The 24,722-nt window shown below is 45.5% G+C and overlaps 1 protein-coding gene across 1 annotated transcript in view; it reads right to left on the bottom strand.

The window, feature by feature from the left end:
• cadm2b (cell adhesion molecule 2b) overlaps positions 1–24,722 on the bottom strand; it is a 135,714-nt gene that overhangs the window by 1,430 nt on the left and 109,562 nt on the right. The window contains 7 exon segments of the mRNA XM_076281537.1: positions 6,744–6,762; positions 8,188–8,203; positions 9,471–9,649; positions 10,876–10,966; positions 11,750–11,911; positions 17,052–17,189; positions 17,685–17,837. Coding sequence (XP_076137652.1) covers positions 6,744–6,762; positions 8,188–8,203; positions 9,471–9,649; positions 10,876–10,966; positions 11,750–11,911; positions 17,052–17,189; positions 17,685–17,837 — 758 coding nt within the window.

Below are 24,722 nucleotides of genomic sequence, written 5' to 3'. Positions count from 1 at the left end.
ATACTGTGCATGCACAGGCACACAAATTCACTGAAAAACACCCCTTACCCTACCCCCCCACATGTACGCAGTGTTCACTGAAGTGCACTACTAACACTGCTTTCATTTCACTGGACATTTCCCCCTCAAGCTAGCAGCCCACTCTGGTCCACCACGTCTGGGTACCCGCTATCTGGGGCGCCACACTCTCACTTGACCTCTCCTGAAGGGTATAAGCTCCGGAACGGCTGTTTGACCCCCGAGGCATAAGGTGTTCTGGAGCGCGGCGGCGGCGAGGTTGCCGCGCCTTTTAAAAGCACGCCGCGCTGGGGCTGGACCGAGCGGCGGCCACGGCAGCAGCACGCCTCTGGTTATGCTTCCGGTGCTGCTCTCATTAGCTCAGGTTGATGAATAGGTCCGGCTCTCCTCGGCCGCCAGGGCCCGTCAAAGTGACCCTGAGAGTTTATTTATTTATTTATTTTTTTGTGAAGTCTCGGGAGACGGTCAGCTACCTGATTTTATTTATTTGCAGTCTAATTAACTCATTAATCCAGTTAGGTTTGGATTGGTGTGTGGTAATTAGGTATTGCGGCGAGGCAGTAAATGGAAAAGTACGGGTGATGAAGAAATGTGGATTCTCCAGCCAAACCAACCACAGATACCACAGAGAGACAGATATCATCAAGTCCCTTTAGGCAGTATGTACATTTACACAAAATTAACATGAAATATATTTAGGAAATCTCTGAAAAACTCCTCAGTGCACTTTGTTACAAATCCATTACAAAGCTATAAAGTTTTGGTCCATTTTAAATTTTCTTCCTATTTTAAATATGTATCTGTTCTTTACATGAACTTTGTCAGGAAGGGTCCTCATCAGGGATCACATCCATGACCTTTGTGCCTTCCTCCCTCTACTAGTTGAGGTAAAGCTAAGTGTCTTATTGTTTGGACTGACTCCGTACCGCATCGATTCCACCCACCACTCAATCATATGCATATACCAGCATAGCCTGCCCTACACCCACTAGACATGCAAAACTCTTGACCCTTATTGTTCATTGCATATTAATGATGTACACACATGTACATAAATTCTAATAAGAATGCTGAATATAATTGGTGTCTTTACCCTGGGTTAAAACTGAGGCACAAGACTAAATATTTCAGCGAGAATCTCTGAACAAGTGATCGCTGCTGCAGAAGATCCTGGTAAATAAGTAATGAGCGTGCCCAGACACCTCGTCAGACGAATGGATGCACAAATTAATGTGTCCCATCGCAACAGCCTCCCAAATTGAAACATAATTCCCTGCACACTGGGATTCACATTTGAGCTGATCAGAAAAAGGTAAGTGGAAAGTTAAAAACTTGAATAATTCAAGTGGTACGCCTCAGTCCATTTCGCTACTTTTCCATCAGGGACTTTTTTCTGTCTGACTTTTTTTTTTCAGTGAGGCAGATATATTCATTTTGGTGACTATAGGATTTTTTTTATTCTGGTAGCTGTAGGAACACAGGTTGGGAGGAATTTGCAAAGCAGGTCTGGACTGGAGGAATATGATGGGAATCAGTATTTGTGGACTCGGGAGATTACGGAGGGAACCAGCTTCTGCCAACTGGGCTGGGCTCTGTGTTTCTCGCAGAAATGGGTTATTTAACATGTCCCTTGGTAGCAATGCTATCACCACAGTCGCGTGGTTAGACTGTCAACAGCAATATGTGTGCGAGAGGGGTGGGGGTGGGCGAGAGATGGATGGAGGGAACTGAGAGACGAGCGAAAGACATGGGGGAAAGGGATGGAGAGAGAGAAGAGAGAATGGAACAGAAAGACAAAGAATGGAAAATAAAGGAGATGGAAGAACAGAAATCAGAGCATGTGTGAGAGAGAGAGAGAGAAAGAGAGATATGGAAGAATAGAAATCAGAATGTGTGAGAAAGAGATGGAAGAATAGAAATCAGAATGTGTGAGAAAGAGATATGGAAGAATAGAAATCAGAATGTGTGTGTGTGAGAGAGAGAAAGAGAGAGAGAGAGATGGAAGAATAGAAATCAGGATGTGTGTGTGTGAGAGAGAGAGAGAGAGATAGAGGAGTAAAAATCAGAGTGTTTGTATGTGCGAGAGGAGTGGAGAGAGATGTGGAGGAATGGAGCAAGAGTGACAGACAGGGAGGGAACAAAGACGAGATCTGCTTCCCAACCTCCAGAGCACATTATGTTTTAATAAAGCCAGACACATTCTTCTATTTATGGTTTTATTCCGGAGCTTGTGTGCAAATTTCTAGTCAATTATTTACATCCTTCACCTATCCATGCACTGTGATTCCTGCCTAAGAGACTCGGGAGATGATTATGATTTCTCCTCAGTGCACACTGCTTGTTTCCTGTCCTTGACACCTTTGGAGTGAAGCCAGGCTATATTGCCTAGCTGTAAATCATTATATGAGTGCTAAACATATGGTAAGGTGGGGCATCTGCTTCACTGGGACATGTGTGAGGTGTTTATATCTGCTGGTTTGTCTTGATGAAATACCAAGGCACGCGACATTGATTCAGTCTAAATCGGTAATCACTGATTTACAGTACTGTAGCAAGCAGATATAAATATAACACCCTCTGTAGTCAGCAGACATGTAATATGTTATTGGTATACCGACTTTATGTATATTTCATTTGTAATGGATGTAAAAGATGTGTTTCATATTCTCTCACTTGTCATCACTGCAAAAAAACAGCCGTGCGTAGTACATTAGATTAGTTGATGCTGCCACTGAATCTTATTATGTTGTCATTGGCACTCAGTTTTAGGTTAAACATGGCCCTACCAGCGAAGTGAGTGAATCTAAAAATGAAATTGTCAACATGTGACGGAGCCAGTCCCCAGGGCCTACCACCCACCATCGCCCACTAACCGTCATCTAAACACACTTGGAGGACATGGCAGAGGGCACCTGTTGAGTCTGCATGAGGAGTAGCCAGGGGAGAGGGTGACACTAGACTGATGAGACGCCAAGCAAGATGAGCAACACAGCAGCGTGAGGCACCGTTGAGAAGACACACCACACTTTAGCAGCTGTGAGGCAACACCAAAATGGATAATATATTCTCACACACTTTAAGTCAGTTCTCTTCTTAGTGCTCTGTGGGGAATGTGATGTGGGCTGATACTTATAATTACATTAAAAAACACAAATTACCAGCCACTAATTATCGTGAAGGAGAGTAGGGGGAAAAAGCATGAGAGAGAATTCCCGTGGGACGGCGAAAAAAACTCCTGTGAGGAAGCCAAATGATTATCGTTAAACAAATATGGCCGCTGGCCATAGCAATGCTCTCTGAACAAATACAGAGAAACCAGTGATTTAATAACCAGGCTAATGAGACATAACAAAACGGTATCATTCAACTCCAAAGACGCTGACATGCACTCAATATGCTCAGAATGGTCAGTCTAGCCAATCGTTCTCCCTCCCAAAACCTTTCATGCCCACCCACCCTGCAGTGAAAAATGACCCATAAATTCCTTCACCAAATCTTTGTAAAACTTTGGAGCGCTTCCGATTGTGATTTATGACGACTTTGTTTACATCCTTGTATAAGTGGGCATTTTTTAAGAGGAGCAGTGGCAACTCACAATACATTTCCCACAGATAATGAAAATTCATTACAATCCCCACAAACACACATTAAACCGCTATTTGTCATGATCAAGAGTCGGCTTCGTTTTTGGCTTTGACAAACCTTTGACCCACCCACCTCTTTTGTGTTTTTTTTTTTATATTATTATTTTCTTTTGCTGCGGCGCTATCCACTCAACTTCTTCCCAAACAGGGGGAGGCCGACTCACGCCATTTGTTTTATTTTTTGTTCCCACTCCCATCTCCAATTTGAATGGGACTGAGGAGCTTGGCAGCTAGGGAGCTCTGAAGCGGAAGAAGGGCCCGCTCTGGGGGTGGGCGAAAAGTTTGTGCTGCCTCAAATTGGGCCGGGATGGGGCACTGAGGCATGGTGTACTTTATGCATCTAGCAGACAGTGCTGCCATGCAAGACAGTGACTTTTGAGGGCATGCTGGAGATGAGGCTGAATGGGGCATGATCCGGGGGGTCCGGCACCGCGCTGTCGCTCAGTGCTGCTGGCGCAACAGCAGCTGGCTGAGTGGGGGGGTGGTAATATTTACCTGTCGTGGCACCTGGTAAGTCTTTGGCTGTTGCCATGAATGCGGCCGGAAGAGGAAGTGGGGTTGGGGAGAGGGCAACAAAGGGAAGACGATGTGAAACAATCATGACCACAATATGGACAGACTTCATCAAACAAAAACAAAGACTTTTAACAGTTAATGAGTAGAGGTTACATGCTCTACGACAATGTCAAAAGCACAATAGTTGGATTTGCCAACACAGACTATTAAGCCACAGGCTATTGGCTACAATGTGTATGTGCGATATTCAGCTGGGACATGGCGTTGAGTATAGAAACAAGCTGCGAGCATTCCTTTTCATTCTGACAACTGAAATCATCTTCATGGTCTCAGTGAAGCTCTGAAATTCTGAAACTTTGTTGAGCACTGAGATGACTGCTAATTGCAGCAACTGCAGCAAGTCAGAATACACAATACTGCTCCAGTTGAATTTGAGGGACATCAGTTATTTTCTATATTTTTTCATAGGGGTTTCAGACAGCATGTCTAGGAATTTGTTTAAGATTTATAGAACAGATTGTAAAGAAAGATTCATTGTATGGCACCAGGTTGTTTTGCTCTGATGTATGCCATTAGGATTCAGTTAGCAGATAATGGGATTTGAAATGCCTCTCAAGTCTTTGTACCTGGACAGACAGACAGTAACAGTTTCCCCTGAACATCAGAGGCTTTTCCTTCTATAGTCACCAGCGAAACCTTTTATCCCGATTTGTTCGCTACCAACATGTCTAATGTCGAGAGGTAGGGGTGACACAGTAAGAAAGGGAGAAAAAGAGAAGGATAACAGCCTCCACCTCCCACCCCACCCCATCTCACCCCACCCTGACTCCCTCCATCCAACCTCCCACCCCCCCCCCCCCCCTCCTCCCCGCAAAGAGTTCAAACAGAACAACACTGATACCATCCCACTCAGGCTGCAGGCAGTGAACATTCCCTAAGGCTCTGGGAGTCTGTGCGAACAGTTGCATTTGATTAGCTGGAGCTCAAGACCCGGCCCCGTCTCCTTTTCACTGCATCAACATCTTCAGGAACTGAGAGCGGCAGCAGGAAAAGGGAGAAGAGAGGAAAAATAACCCGCAAGTTTATTGAAATGCTGCGGTGTGTGTTTTTTCTCTCCCCGCCGCCACCCCCCCCCCACCACCACCACCTCTACCTCCACCACCCCCAACACCCACACCCCCACCTTCTTCTTCTCCAAGAACGAATCTTTCCGCCGTTGACTCCTGAACCCCTTCATTAGTCAAAGGGGCTGCATGTTACGAAGCTTCCCTTAACTTTGACTTCAAAGAGAAAAGCTGTTTTGATCACTTTCTTGAGAGGCATATATTCCTCCTGTGCCCTTGCCTTCCACGTTCAGAAATTGATTACAGATACATAATTAGGTCTTTAAATAAGGCCTGGGATTTGAAACGCGAAACTCAGCAGTTTAAAGCTATTTGGTGCAAAGTTTCACATTGCGCGCGTCTCTATTTTATGGCTGCTCTTAGACCCGTTTCATCTTTTTTTTTCCTGCACTAAAAGGGTCGAGCGGCCATACTTTATTTATTTTCCAGTGGCGGTGGATTCAAGGATATTTCTTTTTGTGCCACGGTTCTTTGGACAAATGCACTGGGAACATTCACCCTCCTTGACACAAGCCTATCGCTATGGGCACTGATTATGGAAAGCAGGGAATTCATATTGACTAGCCTTGAGCATTTGTGGGTGCCTTTATTTAGTAATCCTTTTTAACTACTGTTCATTTGTGAGTCAGATAAGAAGCCTTTGCATGGGTCATTACATGAGTGCCTGACGGAGATTTGCTGACCAGACTGAGTACATGGCCATCAATACATTGTACATTGACAATTGTTCCGTTAAAAAGTGCATGCATCCATTAGGCTTTTGAATAATTTTCACAGTTTAGTGTATTGCATTGTACAATGCATTCTACTGACATCACAAGGTCTTTATTCAAAAAAGAGAGAACATGACCTTGCTCTTGTTCACAAGCAAGTAAGAAATGCCTTGAATATGCCATATGAAGATATGTTTGATGCATAGTTTCCACAACAGTATGTTACTTTATGGAAATGATGATGTATAATTTGTACTGTTAGTGAATCCAAGTGTGAAAGGAAAGCCAAAAGAAATAATTGCATACCTCAGGTAATGCCAATGGCTGTCGCTTTGCTGACTTGGGTGCATGAGAGAGTGGTTGTGTAAGGAGAGGTGATGATGCTCAAAGTACAGCATTGCTAATGAACAAGAAAGTGAAGAAAATGAGGAAGAAATAATCACAGACACACTCTCTCTCTCTCTCACACACACACACACACACTAAGTAAACATGAATCTGAGCAAAGCAGGTTTACACCTGCTGTCAAATAAAGGGGGTATCAAAAGCAAGTCATGAAAAGAACATAAAATCTGAGGACAGGAGGAAGATGAAAAAAAATGGTGGAGGGTAGTCTGTGGTTAGGATTGTTTTGCTACAAGAGAACATCACTGGGAAGCAATAGTTGAAGTGTATCTCCACAAAAATAAAACTGACAGACCTTTAGAAATGATGTGTTTGCCTTTAACAAAGACAGTTATTGGGAGACTGCATGGTGCAATTGATTTTCACCTGCACCATGAGTCACTAACAGCACAATGGCCGATGTGGAAGCTTACACACAGAGATCTCAGTCTATGTCTTCAAGGAAATTGTCAAGAATAAACTTGACTTATAATCGGACAAAACAGGGCACAGACTAAAGATGCAGGAGGGAGGGGAGGTGATGTAGTCACAATTTATCATACCATACTTATTGGCTGTCTATGGGAGGTTCGTGACGACACACTCATGGAATGTCAGGTGGTGCCGAGGACTCAAAGTGGCAAATTCACACATTAACTGTCCATTTACTATGAGCTATTTCTCAGCCGAAATGGCTGCTTTTAGCCCGCTGGCATTATTTATCATCTTTCGAAAAACGTCCCAGACATGTGTATTACAGAGCGTCTCCTCTTTCCGAGTGTGCACCTTAGCGTGGGTACATTCATAAATCGGGATTAATATTGCAAATGGTGATAAATTGAGACTGTATGACTTCAAATGACATTTATTGCTTCTTAGCACTGGTGTCATTAGCAAATTAGGTTCATCCCTAAGCCAAGTTTCACGAGTTCTTGAAAGGCTGATAAATATCACTTTGCCGCAGTCAGACATTCAAGCTGAATTACTGTCGCCAATAATGAGGTAGTTTTTCATACTTTTTTTTTTTTAAGTCGGCTGTTCATATTCCTCTACCTCCTGTGCAGGCTGTGTCTCTATGTGGTCCCATACACTGTATCATGTCACTTTCCAAGTTGCTGTCAGCTGTTTTTACATGGCAAGAAAATGTGGGTTGGATAAAACCATGGATCCAAGAAATATTAAAATGACTGTGAATGTTAAAGAGCTTGCAAGGGTAATGTCACAGAATAATGGACTTTATTAAGCAGCGTCCAGTGGCGAGATGCATTTGGAGATTCTTTGTATGAAATATGAAATGTTAATCAGTGTCAGCAACACACCAGAGGGCCAATCAAAGCATGCAAATCCGAGACCCCAGAGGGCAGCCTACAGAACATTTGCATTTAGTGCATTTGAATGGCTGGATCACGAGAGCCATTTCATTACAGTTCATTTGTAGTGGTCTTAATTTAACTAATTAAAGACGCTGTAAGCGATATTACTCATGCTGACTTTGCCACCGCAGGAGTCCGCCCTGTTTCTTTTCAATATGCAGAGCACATACGACAGTAATTGGCAGGCTGGGCTGCCGGTCTGTTTAGAAGTCTCTTGATTGGTCCATTCAGACTGACAGTGTTTCAAGATGCCTACCAGAATTTGAATTAATAAAATAAATAAGTAAATAAAAAAATAAAATAAACAATAAAATAAATACTAAAAATTGAATCTGCATGAAACAGCAGCTTGACAAGTAAAGTTAGATAACTTGGACAAGGACTGTGTGTGTGAGCCAACAACCTGATGGTGGACATCAGATTCTATACTTCTACTTTTATGGCGTGGGTATCATGCCAAACTAGAGCCAGCCTACCAAATACAGTGATGAAGTCTGTCTGTTTTGTTACTTATATATAACAAAACAGACAGACTTCATGCTCTTTCATTTCAAAGTCACAGACCACAATGTTTCTTCCTTACAACGAACCACTGTTGCATCATGCTTCTCTGAGATTTCAATAGATTCTTTTAATGTTTGAGAGGTTGCAGCTAAGCAATATCAGGTTCATGACCACCTCCCTTGCCAATTTTGTTTTTCTGGAGTGGGGATTGTTCAGTTTGACCTGCTTCCTGGTTAGAATTGATGAGGACATGACATGACTGTATCTCCAGTTCGATAGTTGTGGTTAAATACAGAGAGGCAGCCAAATATAGTTGAACGAGATGATGAAGTAATACTCTGCCTAACTCCCAAAAAATCTAAGACGCTCGAGTAGGTAGCCTACGAGAGAGAGGATTAAAACACAGGATGCTCGGTGAACGACTCTTTCCCTCCTGCTGCGCCCATGAACAGGACCATCAGTCCTCAGGAGACTTAATTCCCCGTTCCAAACTTAGTCTCGTCCCTCTGAGGCGCAGTTGACCCGCCAGAAAAGCACCAGCTCCATGAATCTAGCGCCATTTTCCCTCTCATAGCACGCTGGCTTTCCAATTTTAACTTGACAAATGCTATCAGGGCTTTTTTTTGCTGGCTGAGGCCTTAATTATCAGTTTTTCTCGGGTTTTCCGCCTCGATCACCCCCACCCCCACCCCCCCCCCCCCCCTTCCATCCTGCTCGTTTTCCCACTGTCTCGGGATCAACTTATCTTTCCCCCCGGCTCCATTTCATCCATGGTGCTAAATCATGCATCCTTGGCACTTTTCTGCATCTTCTCACGCGATAAAAAAAAAAAAGGTAAACTGGGCCAAGAGCAGCTGAAAGTTTTGCAACGGCTGCTCTTCAGAGGACCTCATGTGCTACGTGTCCCAAGGCTTGGATTACAACTTGCACACCAACAGATTTTAGAAAGAAGGAACAAAAAAGATGTTTTGTACAAAAAGGACAACCCCCCCCCCCCCCCAATTGCCTTCCTCTTTACTCCCAAAGACCATTTAGAACGATGCAGGTGAAAGCACAGCCCTTGCTCTTCTCACTGCTCATGAAGACCAGCAGCAGAGGCTAAGGCACTCACCGTACACAAACAGCTTATACTCTGCGATGTCTGTTCCGAGGGAGTTGCTCATGAAGGCCAGCAGCAGAGGTTAAGGCACTCACCGTACACAAACAGCTTATACTCTGCGATGTCTGTTCCGAGGGAGTTGCTGGCTTCACATCGGTACGTGCCATTGTCGGTTTTGTTCAGTGATGTGATGATGAGCTCTCTGCCTTCCACAATCATGCGCTCCATGTCGGGCAATTCTCCGCCATCTTTCGTCCATAATACTGGCTCTGGTCTGAAAGAGGGTAGAAGACTCAGTAAGGATACAATTTAGAGCATTAAAATACTTATATAAAATTAAATTAAAATATGGAGTCCATATTATGGAAACATTTTTAACTAAACAAGGGAGAACATGGTATACATTGCATATAATAAAACATCTAGCAGGAAAGGGGGCCTATGACAAATGTAATGAATGTTACAGCAAATGTTTGGAACATTAAACCAAAGAAATGCATTGGATATACAGTATCAGGGCTTAAAGCAAAGAAAATGTCTGTGCCTGAAGTTATCAAGATGTCATATACTGTAGGCCTGTAAGCATATTGCCAATTTTCAATTCTAAAACAACCCAGCCCATGCCTGAATTCAGGCACAGTGCCTGAACACTTTGAGCCCTGATATATACAGTAGTTCCAAGTTGTATGCAGTTCCTAACAGATCATTACAAAAATGGCATTACAATGGTTCTTCTCCAAGACCCTAGAGATAAAGTGTGAGATAAAAAGGCTATGGTTGCAGTGAGGATACTCTTTGACTGACAGCCACTCCTGCATGATAATCCTATCGCTTCATTTCTAGACACTCTGTTCTCCCCATTTGATCTAGTACTGCATTTAAGAACTCACCACCAACACAAATGTAATTTTAGTTTGCTTGCTCCCATCATGGCATAGTCCCTTGTCACCTCAGACAAACAGGTAACATAATTCACTGCATATATCATTTAAAGCACATTTGTAATTTTATCTCTTATTCCTGTGATAAATTAAAGGGGGGCATATTAATGAATTGGATCTGAAAGGGGGGCATTTTAATGAAAGGTCAGAAGGTTCTGGCATATAAAGAACTCTCTTATTACAGACAGGCAAACCAAATCCCTTCCAAATATCAAGATATGATTGATCATTATTATTTTCCAGGAGATTACACAATGGAAATGTACTGCCATTAATATCTTTCATCTGAGAACTGAAAGAGACAACTGAGAGTGTCTGGGGCTGTGTTATTGTTTGGTTTTGTTTATTGTTTGGTTTTGTTTATGTAAAGCACATTGAATGACCTCTGTGTATGAAATGCACTATATAAATAAACTTGATTTGACTTGACTGTGAGACAAGAAATAGCAACTCTGCAACAGCAGCAGCTGCAGCTCTGAGGTCTGTTGAACGCCACCACTGAGACTGGAAGAATGGTGAAGTGTGTGTCTTTATTGTAGGAGAAGGGCATGCCACTTACAGTGGGTTGCCTATAGAGTCACACTCCAGTTTAAAGTACTGTCCTTCCTGAGGGAATATGAGCGAGTTAAGGATCTCCACACGAGGGGCATCTGAGAGAGAGAGAGAGAGAGCGAGAGAGAGAGAGAGAGAGACAGAAACAGAGGGTTAGTATGTTCCATTGGCTGGTCAGAGACAACATGGCAGGTGCTCAGGACCATATAACAGATTGCAATTCCACAGGGGGCAGTTTGGCAGACAGAAACATCATTATCACAGTGACATTAAAACGACACAGGACTCAAGCAGACAAACATCTTCCATACCACCACAGCTAGTGTCGGCATAGACTTAGACAAATGCCCTGGAAAAGTTGGACAAATTTCCTGCAATGCTGAGCTACACATTGCAAAATCTATATTTCTTTCACTGTCAAGCATATTACATGAATGTTTTATGGCTATGATCCTTTTATATGGACTTGAGAGCTTGGGGTTTAACCTTGACTGGTAGAAGAAGGGAAAAATAGACTCTTGGAGTCATATATCCTGTGTATAAATGTTTCATCATTCCCAAGCAGAGAAGCTCCTCTGTGTGTGTGTGTGTGTGTGTGTGTAGTGGGTCACTCTGTTCAAATGATAAGCTTCAACACTTCAATAGACCAAAGTCCAAAGCCCTATCCTGTTGGAGTCCCTAGCCGTTTGCCTACTTTTCGACCTTCGGCAACTCAGCCCGTCCTTTGGTGCCATTCCCAAGGAAGAGACAAGTGCTGACCCAAACCATATGCCATCAGTCAACCCTCAATGTGCTTGCTGCAGGAGAACACTCTTTGTTGAATAATTAATTTGTGTTGTGGTGTGGTTGGTCTTGTCTGGCCAAGGCAGGTGTGTACTTACAGTGAACCTCCAGGACCTCCGTGACTTGTTGGGGGGCGGCGAGCAACGCCACATGGTCAACGCTACAGGTGTAGGCCACGCCATCCTCGCTCCGGTCCACCTGGAACTCCAGCGTGCTCCTGACAGTGAATGACCTGCCCGTGGCATTCACCTCCGTGGCGCCTTGCGAAGTGAAAAGGAGGAATGGTGGGGAGGGAAAGAGAGACAAAACAATGAAGAGTTATCTGACGTTCCGTCTGCGTGGACACAAGCCGAAAGTAATGGACTGGAAAATGAATGAATTTATAATGGAGTGATATTTTGCTGTTTGAGCGATTTGTTTGTCAGGGTTAATATTTATTTATTTATCTAGTTATTGTTTATTTATCTGTTTAGCTTGCTTTCAACCCAGCTGAAAGAAATGACAGAGAGGTCGACATCCACGAGCAAAGTGACTACTCTCATGGCATGCCGGGAATACATTTCAATATTTTCTCCCTGCTTGGGGATGTATTCTGAAGGCAGGGATTTGAAAAACTTTGAGCGCAGTAAAGGGGTCACCGGCATCCCTTTCTGTCGAGGGAGGACGGCGGAGGTCCAGGCGAGGAGATATTGCAAACAGTATGTGTGGATTTCACGGGGGGATAGCTGGGCCCATGGACTGTGAAAGCCCGGGCTCAACAGCATCATGAATGGCTGAGTAAATATGCCCCCCGTGAGACCCCTCCCTGGCCACAGGCGGAGACGGAGTGTGGAGCACGAGGCTCACGCGGTGGCGCCAATCCTGAGCGTGCACTGGGCTCCCCTGGCTAATCTCGGCACGATCGAGTCTCCGTCTCACAGACAAACCCCTCAACGATCCCGTTGTGCCTCGCCGAAACTTTTTTTTTCTGCCCTGCTCCTCTTGCCTCCTCTGAGTCATTCCATTCTCGATTAAAAAAAGAGAAACAAATGTTCTCTTTTTTTCCACCCTCAACCCCAAATATTGATTTTATTTGTGTGTGTATGTGTGAATGTGTGTATGTTTTTTCTCGCCAAACTGAGATAGAGAGTCTTCTCCGAGGACATGCAAACTTTTTCACTTGAATTCTACATGAAGGGGCTGAATTTACTTGAGTGCGTAGGTAGTTTTGTAGCCTGTGCTCGATATTGATCCCCGACAAAGCCTTGTTTCATCTCTACAGATATTCTTGGCTGTTTACTATGATTAAAGTAGCATTGTAGCGTCTGAAAGGGAATTAAATGTTTAAATTAAGCCCGCCATTTTCCCTCTCCCTGTTAACGCCAACACACTTCAAAACAAGAAGAGTAGGCCTACACACCTGTACACATCTGAACTGTCTCTATGACCAAAAGGCATATATTTAAGGTTTTCAGGCTTTTCATCGAATCACTGGAGTAGTGCACAGCTGCACCTCTTGAATAAGCTCCTTCTTAGCCTCAGCCTGGTGTGTTGATTGTGCGATACTGTGATATAAATCTATGGAAATAACACTCTCCCGCTGACTTTGATATTCACAGTAATTCACTTGAAGACTCTAGAAGATTTACTTAATGTATGTAGCAGTGCTGACAATACTAGGATGTAGGCCACTAGTCCTTAATCTCCTGCACTGTGGCAGATCTGTGCATACTGGAAGGACTGAAAACCAAACATTTGTATAATGACAGAAATTATTAAGTGGGATGGAGATAGCAATTACTGTATTATGTCTATTTCAAAATGGGAAAATCAAAATGGCTTTTCTTTGCAAATGGGCTGCAAGGACACTAGTCTTAACAAGATGCTTGCCACATATTGTGGTGGTAAGCTCTTGAGGGATGACAGATATTAGCTAGCATCAAAACATGTACAGTAACGTAATAACACAAGAGCTTTGATGAAATGTTTGCGTTGGTAAGTAGGGAGAGTAAATTGAATGTAATCACCCTTGTAATCACCAAAATAAAGAGAATGCTCACACACACACACACACACACAGATTTGTTGTAATAGCACAAATGCATTTACAAGTGCTATACTGTCATTGCTTCCAGCACTGAGTATATTCAGAAAACAATGCTGCGCTAATCTTCCAGTAACCGACTGGGTGGCATGAAGATGGCTCCCAGTGTGTAATCACGACACACGCCTGCTGCCACAAGTGACAGTGGGCCTGTCACTCCCATCTCCCTTGCTCAAAGCCAGATTCCGCCTTAATTCTGATCCCCACTCGCTGCATCAATACTGCAGCCGAGGAGCTGTCAATCAAACATTCTCGCAGGGTAACTGGGAGGATGTTTTGCGATTTATTTATTTATTTTTTCCCCAGTTCATTTTTTTTTTTTTTCAAGAGGCTCCAAACAGGCGTTGACGCATTCGTAATGCATTCAGGGGCAAAGCAAACACATTTATCAGAGTAACAGAGGCTATTCCATGAATTTGAATGAAAGGCATTTGAGGACTACCAAATGTACATCTGATGGAAAGTAGGCTAATGCTAAGTGCCTGCCACCGAAAGGGTCTCATTGGTCTCTATAACCCACCCATACATACAGTATACTGACTTTCTCGTTAAAATCTCTGCACAATTCATGTTTTAGTCTAAATAAATAAATCATGAATACATATTTATTTTTTTGGACTTGATGCGGATTTGTAAGTGTGTCAGTGAAGTGAAGTGACAGGTGCTGCAGTGCACATCCCTTGCACTCTCCATGTTTATGCAATGATGTGCCCAACGCTGCCTCCTGAACCACACACATGCAGACCGCAGTCCTTTATTGTAACACATTGACCCCTCCTCCCATGTCTATAATCTCATTCATATGATAGTGACTACATGAAATTCACGATTGGTTTGTTGTCTGGTTTTATAACAGCCATTCTTCTAGAACCTGTCACATTAACACTACCACTACAAATATTTACCTTCCCCCGACCATGTTTGTTCCCTATACATTATACTATGATTATATACAATATTCCTAAGGGCTGAGCATGTTGTGATGAACAGCGCAGAATCTAGAGCTTGGACAGTCTATATAAAGACATGCTGTCCTCATTCTCATCTGTTTTAAGGCACACGGTGGAACTGTTTAACCCCTCCCACACACACTCATACGCACACCTACAATGACGTCTGATGTCCTACCAATGGGAGAACTTTCATCTTCAAAAAGATGTACGACTCGTCAAATTTACAGTATGCTTCTTTTCTGACACATTATCAGGGACTGCGTGGGGATGCAGAACGTTTTGATCAGGCATGGGTGTGTGCGTGTGTGTGTGTGTCTGCATGTGTGTGTGTGTCCATGTATAACTAGTCCTGCAGTAGTTCTTCATTATGTGCCCAGCAATGGATAAGCCACACAAGGCCACATGTCACATCCCATCACACCAGCTGGATTGCTGCGAAGTTCAATAAACACTCTCCAGCCTGAGATAATAACAAGAAAAAAAACCCTTAATAAATCTTGTGAGGCATGACCCTTGATGAGGACCTTATAACACCAATGAGAACAGGATGTGTATGTGTGTCTGTGTGTGTGTGTGTGTGTGTGTGTGTGTGTGTGTGTGTGTGTGTGTGTGTGTGTGTGTGTGTGTGTGTCTTTGAGGGGGTGGTGGGGGCACAAACAGGAGTGACTTCTCTCATTTCATCCGCCACTTCTCCTAATTATCAGCGCGAGTCCTGCGTGATTGGGTGCAAACAGCGATCCTCTGTCGCACATCTTATTTCATGTTTAGGCTCTGATTGTTTTACAGCAGGTCGGGAAATTGCTTTTCATTCCGGGCGTTAGCTCATGCCTAGCGCACGCGGCATGCCGAATGGTGATTAGCACCTGATTTTGTTCAGTCTTACTAACACCCCAAACACACACACACACATACACACACACACACACACAGACACAGACACACACACACCACCACCCATTCCCCCTAGATTTAAGATTTACATTCATGTCAGGAAGCAAGCGATGGGTTCTTTTGATGTACAGGTTTGGTAGATGGCAGTCACTAGGCTGTTTGTCAATGACAAACGCAGCACCACATTTGAATTTTCAGATTAGGTAAGGGATTGATGTGATGACAACTATCACTCTCTAAATATTTACACACACTCTCTCTCTCTCCCTATCTCTCACACACACCCTTTCCCTCTCTCCCTGTCCTTTCTCCCTTCATACATAATGACTACAAATACAGACCCTTTGGCTATGTCTGTACATTGGCCTGACGTATGTCTTTCACTTCTGAGAAAGGCCCTGACTGAGGGTTTATCCTCTCACACAAAGCTCGATCACAGGCAGAGATTATTCCCACCCAACCCTTCCAACACCCTCCCTCCACACACACACACACACACACACACACACACACACACGCACACACACACACACGCACACACACACACACACACACACACCTTTTTGCGGCTGTCAGAGAGACGGCCTCAGATGCCGTGTGCGCGCTCACACTGTCGCTCTTTCGGCGTGCGTGCGACGAGAACGCCATACTAACAAGGCGGCCCCAGCTCGCCTCACAGTGCAACCCCTGTCAGTCATGTCACAGTCGTGTCACGCCGTCACGCCGGGGTGAACGGAGCCACCGTGGGAGGCTCTGAAGAAGCGGGAGTCTGTGCCCTTCTTTCTTTTGTGTTCGCTCTTGATTTCTTTGATTTCTTTCATCCTTTCTTCTTTTGCTCTCTCCCCTATCTTATACACACACGCAGCTTTTTTTTGTCTTCTTTTTTGTTTCATGGATTTTTTTTCTCTCTTCACAAACATAAACCGCCTTTGTTGTTTTTTTGGTTGCCCTTCCTACTCTCACTGACACACACACACACACACACACACACACACACACACACACACACACACACACACACACACACACACACACACACACACACACACACACACACACACACACACACACACACACACACACACACAGACATACACAGACACAGACACAGACACACATTCACTCGCATACATTTAACATTCCCTCACCAAGATGGCTCTCCCCGGCCGCTGATCAAAATGATCAAGACGACTTCTCTGACAGCTCTGCGCTTAGGTGAAGCCTCTTGACCACCGTTCCGCGCCGCTAGCTCTCTGCTGCCAACTGTCAGGACAGAGCTAGCCGCCTCCATTTCACACCCAACCTCACAACACGCGCCACAACAATACATCAATGCCTCCGCAGTGGCACAGCACATGCAAATATGTCTTACAACATATTACATGCGCGTACACACAGCTGGGTCAGCTCCTCGCAACTGCCACTGATGAGTCGATGAGGCCGTCGGGGGAAAAAAAAAATAGTGACAAGTACCTGGGATCTCCTTGTCGTTTCTGAACCATCGGATGTCGGCAGCGGGCTTGCTCCCAGACGTCGTGCATGTCAGGGTGACGTGGTCGCCCTCCAGGGCTGGCTTTGTGAATCCTGTGATCTCAGGTTTCTCCGGCACGCCTGCGTGAGATCGGGGAAATATGACACATTAGCAACCAAGCCAAACAATTGGGAGGGAGGGAGAAGATGAGCCAGTGCAGCTGACCCCATGTAGCGAGCAAGAGAGAGTTGTTGTTGGTAGTTGTCAGTTAAGTGTGTATGTGAGAGAGTCTTGTGAGCGAGAGACAGAGCGAGAGAATTGTTGTGTAGTAGGGTGGGTATGGGAGTTGTATGTAGTGTGTGTGTGTAAGAGATTGAAAGACAGAGAGAAAGAGAATGAGCATTGTTAGGGTGTAAATAGAGAAGTGCAGCTGATGCCATGTAGTGAACAAAAGAGAGTTGTTGTTGATAGTTGGAGTGTGTATGTAAGAGACAGAAAGGGAGAATGAGAGAGAATGTTTTTGGGATGTCAATAGAGGGGGGTGTACTGTATATAGAGCGTTGTGTTTAGTAAAACAGAAGACAAAAACAGAAGTGATGGACGAGTTGGTAGTTTGGTGTATATGGGAGGCTTACCCAGCACGGTGAGGTACGCCTTGGAGGTCTTGACGGGCATGGTGAAGAGGGAACAGGTGTATTGGCCCTCGTCAGACAAGGTCACCTCATGGATACTGATGGTAAGCTCCTTCCAGGATGCGTGCACCAACTCAATCCGGTTGTCCCTCAAAGCTGTGGGCAATAGCACAACATAAACACCATAAGTACTACAACACAAGTGGAGTTTCACATATAATGTATCACCATCATGTTCGTCACTCACTGTTCAGTTATTCTTATGTCCTACTGTATGTCTGTTGTTTTCATCAAAGTCAACAAAGTCTGTAGTCAAAGTCACAGTTAGTTCACAAAAAGTCCTATATTCATAAAATAGCCATAGGCTACAGTGGTTTATCATGCTAAGATGACAAGCCTCTCTTGTCTTCTCAGTTGTAGTTCTGTATTTTCCAAGTGACTTTTGTTATTATTATGACTGCAGTTATACAATGTTGAGACAAAAGTCTTTAAAGATCCTCTTTCTGAGACAAAAACACCTTTATTTTTCTCTGCGCTAGACTGAAACTAACAAGAGCATGGTTGGACAACAGAGGCACAAAACAACTCTTTCAAATCTCAGCCAATCTCTCTCAAAAACAAAACAAAATAAACTAAAAATTTGAGTCTTGGACCAAGACGGTCCCAGTAGGCGTAAGTCTGTTGGACGAGATGCGTGTGCCGTCTTGCGTTGATCATTAGTGCCTGACCCCTTTCTCCTGGCGGCGAGCGGAGGCTCAGGCTGATGAGACCACGGGTCATTTGGAGTCTCTCTTGCGCACGCGGCTTTCCAAATGCATTAGTGCCCGGGCCACCATGGCCCACAAACTAATAATGCTGCCACACTACCGCCGCCACTGCTGCTCCCACCACTGCTACTGCCGACACACAGGCAAGGACACGGTGGTCTTCATTTAATAAATTACACCTCCTTAAAAGCTTAATCTCTCTCGCCCATGGGTTGGGGATTTGCTCCTCCAGGACATCATTCTTGGAAATTGAACTGTAAAGTCAGGGCTGGGTGGAGGGGGGCTGAGTTCTGGCATCTGGTCTTTCCTCCTAGTTGGTGCACTGTATTTGACTCTATCAGCGCTGCATGACTGGGTAGCACAGTGTGAGAAACCGCACCTTTGGCCTGCTGTTCAGCAGCACCTGGTTATTGATCAAGGTCTCTCAGATATAGTGATGATTTTGTTCTTTATGTTTTCTTTGAGTATTTCATATACTCTAAAATAGCTGTGATTTCCCTTAGTGTGGCTGTTTTACAAGCCTCAGCCATTTGTAGGGATGGAGGCCCAGTTATTGGAACACTGTATCTGCACAGAATTTTCACAACACTGAAACCACCTATCATAAAAGGAAATACTGCCTCCCCCATGAGATGACCAACGCTGGACATACCTACTTTACCACCCCTCCACACACACACACACACACACACACACACACACACACACACACACACACACACACACACACACACACACACACACACACACACACATACACACATACACACACACACACACACACATGCAAAGAGAGAAAAAAGGAAGACACATTGAGTTTCTCTGGAGCACTAAAAGGATGTGAGCCAAGCCTTGTGTGCTGCTGCCACTGTTGCTGTTGCTGTTGCTGCTGCAGCACTAGATGCCTGGGGGGGCTTTGGCAGCGGATCCCCGGCACAGGCTGAATAAAGGCGGCGGTAAGGTGATCAGGTCTGAGGCAACACTGCAAGCGGGGCCCTGAGATAGTGTAGCGGCGAATCCCACAGAGACGGGAGGGAGGGAGGGGGGGATCAAAGCCCTGGATGAGATGACACACTTCCACTTCCACTGGCCTACATCCCTGTATCTCACAGAGACACAGAGGGGAAGAGGAGGAGGAGGTGGAGAAAGATGGCAGCAAAGCCTTTGTGTTTTCTTTTCTCTTTTTCTCCCACATGTTTTTTTTTTGCTCACACTCTCTTTCTCTTCCTCTCTCTCTCTCTCTCTCTCTCTCTCTCTCTCTCTCTCTCCGTCTTTCTGTCTAAAATGAGAACAAGGAAGGGGAGAAAAGAAGAGACGAGGATTGAACATCACTAAGTTCCTGATAAGCCTCTAAGGATCTTGGGTAGAGGGTGGGCTTTTCTGTCTGTGTTGTGACTGACCAGTTCTGGTGGCAAAGCGTGGAATTTAGGAGATTGCAGAGCGCTTGGCTCCTTCACAAGATATTTTGTTAAGGAGCGTGTGAGCGTGGGAAGATGTGCTGGGTAAAAAAGCATCATCCTCCCATACCATATAATATGCTTCACCGCCTTCTCTGCCACACATTTCCTTTCACCCATTTGATTTCTTCCCCCTTGCACTGTTCACCGAGGTATCAGGAACGCTGCTGTGCCATTGTCGTCGCCTGGCATAAAACAAACTGATTGGCGGACGCGCCAAAAGATTTGAACAACCTTGAGACGGTGTTCAACCATTTAATTGGGAGCAGCTCGGCTCGATGAGGCACCTGATCCCTTTTCGGATCGACCGCAGGGGCCGCAGATGCCCGGAGCCACGCCAGATCCGTCACAATCCGAAACCCCTCCCGAAACGCCAGCGGCTGACAAAGCTCTTTTTCCGGGTGCTTTAGGAAATCAACTTGATGAAAGGCCTCATTTCCCTCTCTCTCTCTCCCTCAAGACGGCCGGCCAGATGCTTGGCTCCACGGAAGCGAGGATAAATTCACGGTCTGACCTTGCGGTCCGGGGGGTTGTGGCGGAGCTTACAGAATATGCGCCACATCCTGTGTTATCGAGGCCCTGGCCAAGGCCTCCTCAAATCAGCCGCCTTTCAATACCTCAGCACCCTCCTGGGGGCCGTAGCACTAGTCGTCGAACGCTGAATGCTGTTTCTCCTCATCTTTCTGACATTTCCCTGTGACTACTCGATGCCATCTGTGAAGAGCCCTTGTGGTGCAAAGTGCCTTGTTGATTTGCCTGCCTCTGACCTGAAGTGTCGAAGCACGCAATATCTCCTCCTAAAGAGGTTTGTGTGGAAATAAATAAATGTAAATAAGCTCAAAAGTGTGATCGCAGGCCAGAGACATTTGCTCGTTAGCCTCTGGGTAAGCGCGAGTAGCATCTGTCTGTGTGACGAAGGTAAATGTGTGCATGAGTGCCCGAGTCAAGCAGATTGGATTGGAAACGATGGCGAAGGGCACATTTTGCCAGAACAAGCCAGACATCCACTTTAATTCATGGCAGAGTGGTGGGGGGGGGGGGGGGGGGGTGTGATAAAAAAATAGGAACACGTAGTGGTGGCAGGTGTTGGTGTGGATGTGTCATTTGAACGGCTGACAGAGTGCCTCTCTTTTCTGCGCCAGCGCGCAAAGGGGGGGCTAGCAGGCGCCCGAGCCAACGCTGTCCAGTCGAGTGGCAGAGAGGATGATGGCAGAGGCTCTCTCGCCCGCTTGCTCGCCCGGCCGCTCCCCTCTCTCTTGAGGCCACCCCTCAGCTGGAACAGGGGTCTTGGCGCCAGCACGAGCAACCTATCCAAAAGGGCTGTGCTCCCAGCAATTACAGTGTGTTACGCTGCTGGCTACACTGAGGCTGCGCGCGGGGGCTTGTGTGGGTGATTGTGGAAGGGGCCCAAACTGCTGGTGCAGCCGAGGAAAGCATCCCATAACCCCCCCCCCCCCTCCAACTCACACACACACACCTCTGCAGACCCCATTTTTCCATCACAGCCATGACAATAATTAAGGGTCCACAGAATGGAACCCCTGAGTGCGGTAGCAGAACAAGACGTTTGTGTTACGGGAGAGATTCGGGCCAAAGTCTGCCGCAGCAGCTTGTGCTTCCGGAGGTTTTTTTATCAGAGCTTTTATCACAAGGCGGCGCTCCATGTAACTTTCTGAATATCAAACATTTCGGTTTGAAACTTGCTTGTTTTAACACCGGCACCACGGCAGACGTATCTGGGGCAGTCTTTAAGCGGCAGCAACATGCTAAATACGTTCGTGCACTGCAGGCTTTGTTTGCAATCTGTTGCATAAAATATTTCCCAGAAAAGCTTTGAACATCTTAAATAGATGAGAGTGAAAAACACGCTAAAATGTGGCACTGCAACTTCAACAACACCGTTTCTCCACCTGCATTATAAGTCGAGAGAGAGAGAGAGAGAGAGAGAGAGACTGGTGTATGTTGTACTGTATGATACGATTCCGTAATCAAAACATATGTGTAGATGTCTAGATCATGTTTGGGTGTAATACAGTATGCTGCAGATTAACCCAACAGACTTCCCCATAAGATTTATTGGTACCACAAACACAGCGCTTATAAATTCAATTAAGGCATGCCATTTTTTCCGTCGACAGCATTTTATTTGTCTGGCTTTGTAATAATGGTGAACCTCCATTAAGAATCCATTAGACTCAAGAGAGGCGGTGGCCTAAGAATCCTATTAAATTTAGATGGCTGGAGACATGTGCAAGGCCCCATTTTAGTCTCCTACCATCTGATAGCGGATAGGGGGTCTGTGTGCTTTTCGTCGAGTAAACAAAGCACTTGAAAAACTTCAGCCTTCACCACTCCCAACAGCCAGACGGATGGAGCACTCCATTTCAAAAATAAATCTTGTGGTTGTCCGCAGCGCTCTGCCTCGCCACTGACTTAAATGCGTCCACAGCCTCGAATAACCATGTCCAGGCAATGGCTGTCTCCATGAAGACATCGATTTAAACAGAGGCTCTCATTTAGTCGTCCAGATCAATGTGACATGGTTCGGACAAAGATGTCCTTCGTCCAGCATAACCAATATCACAAATCCCCTTTCATCACATGTGTTACACACCAGGGTTCTCTTAAACATGGGCTTGCTCATCCGCACGAAGTGATATCCAGTTCTATATCACTACTCCATCCACTTGCTATCACACTGATCAATTTTCTTTTCAAGGCACTGTCTACCGGCTCAGCTGCTCAATACAATTGATGCCGGGACAGAGCAGGTAAACCATTAGGTACCCATTACTTTCAAGGCCCTGGAAAACATGACCTTGTTTATCGGTCGGGAAATGTTAAGATAAGCAGGAGTGCAAACAAAGAGTCTGTATCAATAAACCACCCATCTGCTGGGCGGCATTATTCAAGCCATAGAAAATATTTTTTCAACCAAGGCCTGGGGTAGGTTCAAACCGCTAGAACGTTTTGTGTTGTAATGGTGGTGTAATTGCCATTGCATCTGTGCTCTTCAAAAATAAATGCCTCCTTCATGATTATCTTGCAATCTCTTGGCCTAATGATCGTTTTAATGAACACATTTAAACGGTCATTAAGCGCATAACATCTTTTTGTTTGCTACAAGCCATTTCACTCCATTCGATTGTATCATGACCTTTGCAATTTTAGCTCAGTGCCCCCAATAAAAATCACAATTTATGGACCATTATGAAACATTTTCTGATTAAAAAAAAAGAGTGATTGAGAATTTAACACTCACCATGCCAAGACCCCACAATGAGCTACAAAGGCACACACACACACACACGAAAACACATGCCTGCTTTTGAAATCAATTTTATACTCCCACATAGCAACAGTAGCAGAGTGGGCAGAATGGGGCAGTTTGCAGCTCATTCTGCCTGCATACATCCATTGTCCATTAAATGTACTCGAAAACAATGACACTATTACTTACACTTCACATTTCAACCCCTTATTTTTTCCGTAACTGCCATACATAAAATCAGTTCAAACAAACGTGTTTCTTTCTCATAGCTTCCCAAACAGTGGTAAATCATTGAGCCAGGAAGTCTAATTTGTCCCTTGCCCTCTGTGATAAATCATTGCTCCGTTTTTCTCTCTTTTTTTCTTAAAGAATGCTAAAACGGAGAAAACTAAAGAAGACGTATGGTCTGTATCGATTTCTCCATGGTAGTAACTCATCACGGCGGCCCCAACTTTCAAGCGTTCCCCTCCTTAATTGATCTAATGCATGATTGATGTGTTGCTCTGCCCCCCCCCAGGGGATATCTGCATGCCAGGGAGGAGGAGGTGGTGGCGGACGCAGGGAGCAAGCGAGACAGCCAACGCCGGGCATCGAGGTGGCCCTCATCATGGCCGACCAGCTGATGCATAATGCATGGCTTGGCGGTAGGCGGCGGTGGTGGGGGATGGTGGTGGGGGTGGTAGAGATGGATGAAGGGGGGGGGGGGGTGAAGCCAGTGGAGCGGCCCAGACTCAGACAGACGCACGCGGGTCGCTGTTCAGGCTCTGGTGCATGCCTGCGGAGAGATGCCTCCATCCATATGGATAAGAACTGGTGAGGGTGGAGGAGGATGAGAGGACAAGGAGGAGGAGGAGGAGGACGAGGTGGTGGGGCAAGGACGGTGGGGTTGTAGATTTGGGAGGTAGCGTGACAACACGGTCGCACACACTCTGCCCAGGAGTGGCCGCCGCAGCCCTCTCAGCACTAGCAGACTTCTGCAACAACATTCCGGAACTTTCTTTCTCTTGCTTGTTTTTCTCTCGGCTTCTTAGTTGTTTTCTTGTCTTCTTCCCCCCCGATTCTGCAACGGACGTCACAAGTGAGATGCTGCGTGGTGCGGGCTGTCGCGAGGAGACGCTGCCTGTGTAGGTGCTGTTATCTCAGCCACATCACCACACACTGAGACAGCAGGGGCCACATGGCAACCGTAGACGTGTGTAGTCATCCCTTACTTCTGCTCCCTTCCCCCTCCATATCCCTCTCTCCCTCTCTCTCTCTTCTCTCTGTCTCTTCTCCTTCATTCTTCATCGCTCTGGCTAGGAATGATAGCAGTGCAATAGCTTAAGTTTCCACTGTATGGGACTGTTAATGAATGGCTGCTGCGCTTCTCCCTCAGCCTCCGAGGCCCAGAGTGCGGCTCCATCTGTGCCCACCCAGAACCGCCCACCTCTGAGTCTGCCTGAGAACACGCAGTGCCAAGTTGGAACCTCCTCAGTGACAGAAATCGAAGAGGAGGCCTCTCCATCTCAAACATCTCGTAGTCCTTTTTTTGTTGTTGCGGCTGCGG

Source organism: Alosa pseudoharengus, unplaced genomic scaffold, assembly GCF_046254945.1.
Source record: "Alosa pseudoharengus isolate Yale_2024_CS ecotype anadromous, Long Island Sound unplaced genomic scaffold, YU_APseudo_1.1 YU_APseudo_1.1_scf_13, whole genome shotgun sequence".
Lineage (NCBI taxonomy): Eukaryota > Metazoa > Chordata > Actinopteri > Clupeiformes > Clupeidae > Alosa > Alosa pseudoharengus.
The sequence above is the reverse complement of the archived record's forward strand: the minus strand, read 5'-3'. Positions and strand labels throughout refer to the sequence as shown.